The 9875-nt window shown below is 41.9% G+C and overlaps 1 protein-coding gene across 9 annotated transcripts; it reads right to left on the reverse strand.

Moving 5' to 3' along the window:
- Positions 1-1327: 1327 nt before the first annotated feature.
- On the reverse strand, positions 1328-9875 carry PDP1 (pyruvate dehydrogenase phosphatase catalytic subunit 1). 9 transcript variants are annotated; one of them, XM_040261075.1, is made up of 4 exons: positions 9709-9843; positions 8886-8920; positions 6015-6151; positions 1328-5436 (listed from the first exon to the last, which is right to left on the reverse strand). In XM_040261075.1, the coding sequence occupies exon 4, from the start codon at positions 5390-5392 to the stop codon at positions 3776-3778; it is 1617 nt and encodes a 538-aa protein (XP_040117009.1). In that variant the 5' UTR covers positions 5393-5436; positions 6015-6151; positions 8886-8920; positions 9709-9843; the 3' UTR covers positions 1328-3775. The 9 variants fall into 9 exon arrangements, with proteins under 9 accessions (XP_040117009.1, XP_040117010.1, XP_040117008.1 ...); XM_040261076.1 differs by having other exon boundaries at positions 9594-9710; XM_040261074.1 differs by lacking the exon at positions 6015-6151 and having other exon boundaries at positions 9594-9846.

The following is a 9875-nucleotide window of genomic DNA, read 5'->3' on the forward strand; positions in this document are numbered from 1 at the left end:
TGGGGTCGCGAAGAGTCGGACATGACTGAGCGACTTCACTTTCACTTTTATGCACTGGAGAAGGAAATGGCAACCCACTCCAGCATTCTTGCCTGGAGAATCCCAGGGACGGTGGAGCCTGGTGGGCTGCCATCAATGGGGTCGAACAGAGTCGGACACAACTGAAGCAACTTAGCAGCAGCAGCAGCAGACCCTCTTGCTACACCCAAAGACAAAGCTAATGATAACCCATATTCAGGCATGTGTTTGACTAGTGAGCAGGAAATCTTGGTCTAGGAAGAATTAATTTTTTTAAAAAAATGAGATATTCAAGTGAGCTATATTATTCCAGTCCCAATTTAACAGTCAGCATTTAATCCACTTCCTTTCTCATCCCCAATCCTAGCTATGGCTGATGGGAGTAATAAACCAAGACCATCAAAAACTGGAGGGGACATAAATATACCTATGGCTGATCCATTTTATGTATGGCAGAAACCAACACTATATTGTAATTATCCTTCAATTAAAGATAAAGAAAAAAAAAAGCAAACAAACAGGAAAAACCAAGGAATAATGTCTGTTTTTTACAGGATAGTCATTAGCTCAATCAGTTAATGAACTGTTAACTCAATAAAGTTATCAATGAGAGAGGTACAGAAAAGTCATTAGTGAAGGAATGTTCTCATCTCTCCAAATTTTTCACCAAGTTTCATTTTCATTGCTTTTTTAAAGGGCATTTTTCTTAAGTCCTACCCTTAAGGTATGGAACATAAAACTCGCTTGTAATCAATCATGTTTTTGATGTTAAATCTTTACTTCAATCAAATAATATCTCTGGGAATTGATAACCTAAGTTAGCTTTTAAGGGGGAGAAGGGGCTGATGATGCCCATCAGCAGTGGATAAACTGTTCTATTCATACTATGGAATGCTACTTGGTAGTAAACAGACTATGAATACACTCAACATAAGTGAATCTCAAAAAAAATGATCAAAAGTCACATATGAAAGAGTACATATATTACATGATTTATATGAATTTCTAGAACAAGTAACACTAATCTATTGTGACAGAAATCAGAACAATAGTTCTATGGGGAAGGATTAACCCAAAAGGGGCATGAGGGAATTTTCTGCTGGAACAATGGAAAAGTCCTGTATCTTTACTGGGGTTGTAGTTACCAAATCTCAAATTACACATTTAAAATCTGTGCATTCTATTGAATGTAAAGTATACCCCAGTTTTCTTAAAAGTACTATCTATCTAGAAGATCCTAAAGTTAAGTATAACCTATTACCATAGAAAGCATCTAATGAATCTATTAATTAAAAAACAACACAGGTCGTTCATTCAGAAAGCAGATACGAAGCTTTAATTGACTGTGGGCATTTCTATTCACTATATATATATATATATAAACTTTTCGTATTTCTTCACACAGATAAATCTTTTATAAGACTTTTTTCCCCTCCAAGTACTGTGTACCATAACACAACTGCATTTAACTAGCTAAGGACATATTATAAATACCATGAGCCACTGACTATATACAGAAAATGACATGTTAGAAAGTATAAATTAAAAATGTTTAAGAAAGGCTAAATACAATGAAAAGTTTACATGTATTCTTTAATTCTAGATATCACATCACAGTGACAACCAATTACAGTAAAATCAAAGCTTCTTTTAGATGATAATACATTCAAGTTTCTAACATCCAATTATTTTCATTTCCACACCGTTAATCCTACAGGCTTAACACAACAGGCTTTTAGACTGCAGACCAAGTTTCTTGTGTAATAATAAAAACAAAGTTTCTTGTGTAATAATAATTACTATCTTGATCATGATCAAAAGAAACCAAATTTATATATACTGTACTATACAGAAATGAGACTTTATTAAGTATAATATGGAACTCTTTAGTAAGGTGTTCAAGAGAAATTCAAATAGTAGCCTGAAAATGAATTTTAACTGCTACTGTATTCTACATACATTCCATTAAAAAATGAAGTCTCTGTCGAAACATTTATAAATAAGTATATAGTATAATAGCTTTTCCCCCTCCAAAATACCACCTGGGAGAAAATTTCCAAGGTGACTCAAGGAGGGAAAAAAGCGGGGGGAAGGGAAAGGCCTCAGAAAACAAACATTATATGGTCTCGTAAGCGGCAATCTTCCAGAGTCTATTTTCAATTGGAATAAATTCTGCAGCCAATTCTACCTTGCTTCGGTGTCCACAGTCCAGAGTCCTTGAATATCTAGTTCAGTATTCTACAGAAATCTGCAAGGACTCCTAAACACCCCTCAACTAATTACACAAGGGAAAACTGATCATGTTCTATATCAAAACTTATGTGAAAATTGAACATAGTCATAGCCATTCTTTTAACAGTGATGCTAGAATAAGTGATGAAATATATGCACAGCTGTACACGAATCACCATTAAACACAGGAACACAACGCCATTTGATGCATATCAAATAAGCTCCCCAAAAGCCAATCTGAATATACTTATTTTCATTTACTTTGATACAGCGTTGGAAGGGTCTGCATATAATTACAGAGACTGCCGCAGACAATATTTGATGCTATTAAGTGTTCCATTAAGCAGCAGGCATGCACAATAGTTACTTTAAAAAATTTCTCATGTACGTATCTTAACATTTCTATTTATAAGCTACAATATTTTTAAAGCATTTAGTAATCTTTAAACCAATTATTTAAATTGACCTACACCTAAGTGGGGAAAAACAACAACAAAAAACTTCATCGCAACACCTGAAGGTAATATTTAAACTTTACTCCCCCAAATTATGTAAAATTTTTTTATGTCATCTTTAAAATTCCAAACATGACAAAAATTCTTACCACTACTAAATTAGAAGTATGATTTCTCAGCAGCAGTCTACCCATCACACACTTAGAACATGCCACACTTCAGGGGTTTACATGGTAAGAGTGACGTGCTGGTGGCTACAGATGACCATAATTGAACATATCAGTCTCTTCTTTTCATTCTGGATCTTTTATTTCAAACTAAATAGAGCTTTTCATTAATATAAACTAAAATTTTTTTTTCCCTTTAACACCAATAGGAGGAGATAAAACACCTTTATTGTCTTCAAGTGCCTGGCAAAATAGAAAATGTTTCAACTACATTAGGTAATCGGGTGAAGGGCTAGTATTTGTTTTCTCATTTAAGAAGCATTCCAAATCAAATGATCACACACACTGACAAATTCAGATTGCCTGGTTCTCAGTCCTTTATGGCTTAAAGTAGTGGATTTGAAAACTACCTCTGGTTAAAATAAAGTTCATGAATAATGCACAGGCTGTACATCTAGGAAATCATGCAATAAATATGTTCTCACGTACACTGGAATCTTGGTGATGAAAGGGTTCTGCAGGTTTGAACAGTAATGTTTCTTCATTTTACCAAAAGAATACTCCCAGCAAGTTCCTTGCTTGGGGCCTATTCAAAACCCTGTTTGCCAGGTCATCCTGATCTTCTCAGACTGATAAAAGCAGCCAGTGTCGTAAGCCATCTGCAGTTAAGGAACTGATGGGCCTCAACTGCAGGTGCTTTGAGGTCTGAACTAAGCAGAACAAGACTCTCAGGATCCTGCCACTCTGCTACAAAGTCACTTTGGACTACCTGGCAGACTCGAGTATCAAATAGGGAAATGCTGAGAATGACCCACTGGAAATATTTACTATATTATCTTTAAAAAAAACAAAAAACCTATCTGCCCTTTAAATCTATTTGAGAATTGCCTTGGTAAGATCCACTCACTGTTCCTGGTTTTGATATGCCCCTACAACGTGAGAATTGAACTGAACTACAATGATTGTAATGTCATCTCTGTACATCCGAGCAAGCTCTTCAGGAAGACTAAGCATTTTGGAGAGGCGCTCATGATCAACAGCCCCAAACTCATTGTTGCCCACGGCGTGGCGAATAAGGTGGGTTGCTGCATTCTGGTCCTCAAACACCGATGACATCTTAGCTCTCCGTTCTGTTAAAAGGCCATGCATCTGCCCCAGAGTCACCTTATAGCCACCAACGGCTATTGGCTGCTGGTGGTGCATGCCTGTTAGGTACTCACCCACAATCCTAACCACATCCTGCCTGTGCATTGTCTCCCACAGCCCATCAGTCGCCAGTACCAGAAATTTATCCTGTGGCCTTAATCGGTGGTAAGTTACTTCTGGTTCAGCAGTGAGATAAGGAGGTGTATAATAATTAGGAGGGATGAACTTGGTGTATTCATTGTCATTCAACTGGTCTGGGCCAGATTCTATCACTCTCTTCTGAAGGTCAATGCTCCATTTGAACTTGACATCTCCGAAAGCCCGAAAAGGCATCAGCAAGCCAAGCAGCCGATCCTGTTTCACCACACTCTTGGCCTCGTTCTTTGGGTGCTCCAGTTTCAGCCGTTCCACTTCTCTCTCATTCTGAGCGTTGTGGTCATTAGACAGCGTGACTGCTGACCAAGAGCCATCCTCTTCCTGCACCCCCAGCATGGCTCTGCTATCGCCAGTGTTGGCCACGTGAAGGTCAACGCCATCCACGTGGGCCACACAAGCTGTGGCCCCAGAAAATGCCACTCGAAGCACCAGGTAGTTGAGGAAAGAATTGGGATCACCAACTTGAGCCTCCAAGGAGATGTCATTATCAAGCCTCTTGAAAGCATTAATCAAAGCCTCCTTAACATCAATATCAGTCGACTCCCCAGTGTTGAGGTCAATAAGCTCTTGCCAGTAAGTCCTCAAGCTGTTGAAATATAACTTGGATGCCTCCTTACTGAAGTAATCGTTGGGGTGCTTGTGCCACTGGAGAATGGGTAGCAGGGCTCGACCACTCTCCACGGCATTTTCGATCTCCAGCAAAGTCTCGTGGGGTAACAAAGAGACAGCAATATAATAAAAGAGTCTTTCACTAACTGCCTGGGAGCAAGCACAGCCTGCATGGCCATCGAAAACCCCCAAAAGCATCCCTCTGGTCTGCAAGCAGGTTGCTGCACTCCTCCGGTCCTCAATGGGTGCGTTTGCTGGCAGCTGATTGCTGTCAAATCCAAGGACGGAACTGACATTTTTGCCATCAAATTCTGGCACTTTGAAACTGTACTCATTAGCTTTCAGGATGCTATTGACTTGGGGAGGTGTGAGGTAAAACTTCTGCGGTGTGGAAGCATATCTCCTTCCTTGGGTGTACTGCCACCAGCTCTCCTTTGGCCTATAAAAGGTAGCATACGCCGGATGGGGTGTGTATCTTGGGCGACTCTGCGGAATATAAGGGGGTGAGCAGCAGAGATGTTTGTGGTGGCAGTAACATGCAGTGCCATAGATTCTGCTCAGTTCACAGTTACGAATCAGAGGGAAAAACAGTTGAGTTGGTGCTGGCATGGCATCAGAGAACAGTGGCAGGCTGGAACTTCTGACCGGGATTCCTAGACAGCAATTTCACAGGTACGCACAAAGAAAAAAGTTACATTCAGATTACTTAATCTATTTTTGCTTTCATAACAGATATTTAGCAGGTGAATTTACAAGTGCCCCGTGCCTCCTAAGGTACTATATTTTACACACATACCATGTACTATCTCTACAGGATATACTCTGCTAAGTGCATTCGATTACTTAATAGAGCCAGGAGCAAACTGTCTTCTAGCTTTACTTTTCTCTTTGTATTTCTTTATGCAGCACAAACTGGCCAGAATGTACAATAGATCTGGCTGGGAAGAGCGGAGGAGATGAAGGTTATATAACATTATGCAGTGGCAGTCTACCTGGCCAATCACCCTTCTTTTTATCCTTAAAAAAGGCCATGAGTCTCCCATATTGCACAGGGACTTCTCCCATTTATGAAGATCCAGTTTCTAGAGCCATGGTCAATGGTTAGCATATGATACACCTGGATATCACCATAAACGTGTTGGGATGCAGCCTCGACCTGTGTGTATTCATGAATTATTTGTACAATATATACATACGTTACTATAATTAACACGTACAAGAAAAATCTTACATAATGGATAAAAATAGAAGTTCCAAAATGCCCTCCTTGCATCCAGGAGATGGTCTTGCAAACAATGCTTCTCCAGACCACTGTGCCGATTTGGCAAGTTTAGGGACACAGGTCTGCCACCAAGTCACCAAATAATCCTGGAAAAGCGGGCAGGTTTCATTTATTCATTAATTTTTACTGTATTTTTTGTGATTAAAAAAAAAAACAAGTATTTTAGTAGCTCTAAAACTTTGTTAGTAACATAAATGGTCTCAGTTCTGGAACTTAATTTACTTGTTAGTATTTTCCTCTGCCTATCAGCTGTAAAAGAAAGCTACAGAAATATGATCTTTATCTATTATGGACCCCAAGTAGAATTCACCCGTAGAAAAATATTCTCTTACATTTAAAAAAATGGTTATCTATTTGCCCTTGGAAACAGTGAAACAGTAGTCTAATGGACTAAGGTTTGGCTTAAAAAGATGGAGCATTATACTCATGAATAAATGAAAATCATATCACTTATATCTGGAAGTGGAACACTGAAAATATTCTGATGAGCATTTATCTAGAAAATGTAATAAACATGTATCAGTAAGCCAGGTAATCTATACAAGAAAAGAATCCCTCTTGTAACACATATTTCCCCTGAATTCTTGAGGTATTGCCTCAAAGTATTCAACTGGCCTATAAACAAATAGGCTTTACAAATATCTTAAATAGGGAAACAAATGCAATAAACAAAAAGGAATAAAGAATAGAAAATCACCTGAGCCTTAATATCAACTATTTCTTCCTATTTAAGAAAAATTTTTACAAATATCATAGAGTATTAGCTATATATTACATTATTTTCACATACCCTTTTTGAAAAACAGTTAGAAAAATGATAAGTGGAACATAGGGAGCAAACACTGAGTTTGCTTCGGTAATAAGCACTGTGTAAGCCAGTCATATAGAATCCCTTTTGCATGTGACAGAATGTACCATTATTTTAACTGCATTATTTAAGAAGAAATTTGTTTACAAAATTGAAAATAAGATTAGGCAAAAGAAGGTAATGAAAAGAATTTTGGAAATAAGAGCAATAACTAAATAACGTCTGAAAGGCAGTCATGAAAGACAAATTCCAGAAGAACAGGAATCTATCAAGAATAACCACTTAAATAACAGCACTTCAAACTGAATACCTGAAAGTCATCCAAAGGTTAAGTGTACATGACCGAGCCAGGAGATGTGCTAAAACGCTGGGCCACATGACATTGGCTTTCAGATATGAACCATACCTCTTGCTAGGTTTGTATGCAGAAAGCTCATGGACTCATTTCATGCTTTGTATGAAGATTATTTCTATTATTAAAAATGGAAACATACCAATTTTCATGAAAACAAATTTTCTCTGTAAGTTTATATATATGTGCATTTAAGCTTACTTTAATATGTAAGAATTTTAGAGGAAAAAAAATACCTGTGTTTCTGTATGGAATGCAGATTGAATCAAAGTACTGTTTGTGTTTGGAGGTGGGGTTTGAGAGACAGATGTGTAACAGAATTGGGCTATATGACATCTGATTAAGAAATAACAAGACCGGGAAACCCACACTTTCCTTAAATTCCTTTGTTTTGACAATCCTCCTGCTTTTCTAATTGACTGCAAAATGAACTATTTTGGCAAAAGAACTGATTCATGCAGCAGATGCTTTGAATACGTAAATTCAAACACCAGGCACTCAAGTAACATACATTTTTCCTTCAGGCATAAATTCTCAAGATTAAAAACAGAAAAAAGCAGAGAGTTAATTTTATTAACTCGATCTTTCAATTACTCAGGGGTTTAGCATATGGACTGAGATTCCCAACATGCCTCTAGAAGTCAAATTCCTAGGGACGTTACCTACTCTGCGATTAAGGAGCATTCATTCACCACCAGTACAAGTGACATTCTCTCTCAGACCAGTTACTCCTGGAAGTTAATGTACTTTCGAATGCTTTCAAAAACCATAAGTGAACATTCAAAAAACTCTTTTGAGTATCCTTCTGAATATCCTGATTCGACAACAAAAGTCCATGAAATCAAAACTCTTGTTGACAACTTGCTAAATTAACAAAGTTAAAGGGCTCTGATGCAGCAGTAAGAACAGCATCAAGGTACAGTTGTGGCAAACTGAAGCACCGTCAAATTTTCAAGTTATTTCTGGCCACAATTTCACTTAAAAATTCAGATCCTATGATCCCGACTTAGCCACCTTAGGTACAGCATCTTAGTCTTAGGCAGATTTTGCCAGTGACTAATAAGGAAAGATGAGCTGTAAGGAGAAACAGGAAAGAGACCCATCCATTCTTACTGATGTACTCTGCAGGGCTTGTGCCAGGAAATGATTCCACTTTATCAATAAACTCTCAGAACAAACTAATTAAGAGAATGCAATTACTGCCCCGACTCCAGAGCTCTTTAGCTTTGCAAAGCTTTTGGTGTAAATGGAAAAAAAAAATGCTATACTAATCATTAAATGTGTCAGAACCCCAGTTTATGTAATCCGATTGCATTAAACACCCCGCATAAAGACTCTCTGTGATTTTTCAGCATTTTGGGGCAACGTTTACCCATTTCACAGCTCCTGTTATCTCTACATGAATGAAGAAACCTGCTGCCTTTGGAAGACTCCGAAGCCCCAAGTCAGCACTTGTTTGATCAGTTTCCTTTGTACCCTACCTGAAAATGGCACTCACTTAAGGCATCAACTGCTATCCTGGTGCAGGATCCCTTTGTCGCCCCTTTTCTACCTACCTCACCTCTTCATTCCACACAAACCCACCTAAGACCATCCACACGCAAAACCAGTCATCCTCCTCCCTGGGTACCCAACGCTAGATAGTTAAGGGAATACCTACCAATTCGTCTGGGCCCGGGACACACACACATTCTCCTGTCATCACAACACGGAGCCGACAACATCCACAACCCGCGCGGAGAGCAGCAGCGACAGCGGCACCGGCCCATTGAAAAGCAAGGCAGAGATGCTCGTTAGAGGAGGCGTCGGCAGGGGAGGCGCGAGCGGAGGAGGGGCGAGGTCTCGCTGCAGCCGGGTGAATGGGGCTAGGAGATGGGGTGGGGTGAGATGGGGTGGGGGAAAGAGGATAGAGGCGCAAGACAGAGGGTGGGGAGGAGGGCGGAAAACCCAACCAACAAACCCACCCCTCGGGAGCCACGGAGCTACAGCTGGAGGCGGCGGGGGCCCGGACGCCGGCGGAGGCGCGCCCCGGGACCGGCCCGTCCATCCAGCCCCGGCGCGGAGCCCGCGGGAGCGCAGCATCCTCCGCCCGCCCACGCCGCGCCGGCCGCAGACCTGAAAAACCGAGGGTCGGCCCGCGGGGTCACCCTGGGCCCGGGGTGTGCGCGTGAAGGGGGAATCCTCAGGCAGAGCGCCTCCGCGCCACCTGAGCCGCACCTGCCCCGGACCCACCCTCGCGCCGGCCCTCACGGCGCCCCGGGCGCGGCCAGTGGGCGAGGCGGGCCCGCCCCCCCGGCCCTGGAGCCCCGCGGGCAGCCCCACGGCGCCGTCACGCCCGCCGCGGCCCCGACGCCCCTCGAGCGCGCACCTGGCGCCTCCAGGTTCGTCTCCTCACGCGTGCCGGCCGCCCCCCTCACAACTTCGGGCGGGCGGAGGAGGATTCCGGACGGGGCGGTTCGGCGCTGGGGTGAGGGAATACGAACCGGGCACGGCAGTGGGAGGAGCCGTTTCTTCTCAAGAGGAGACGGCGGCAGCGCTGCAGCGGCGGCTGTACCTCCCGGCGGTCCTTCCTCAAGAGCCGCCGCGACTCCCAGGAGCGCGGCCCCGGGCCCCAGGCCGGCCCACTCCGCCCCGCCCCCTCCCGTCCCCC

Source organism: Oryx dammah, unplaced genomic scaffold (genome assembly GCF_014754425.2).
Source record: "Oryx dammah isolate SB20612 unplaced genomic scaffold, SCBI_Odam_1.1 HiC_scaffold_19, whole genome shotgun sequence".
Classification (NCBI taxonomy): domain Eukaryota; kingdom Metazoa; phylum Chordata; class Mammalia; order Artiodactyla; family Bovidae; genus Oryx; species Oryx dammah.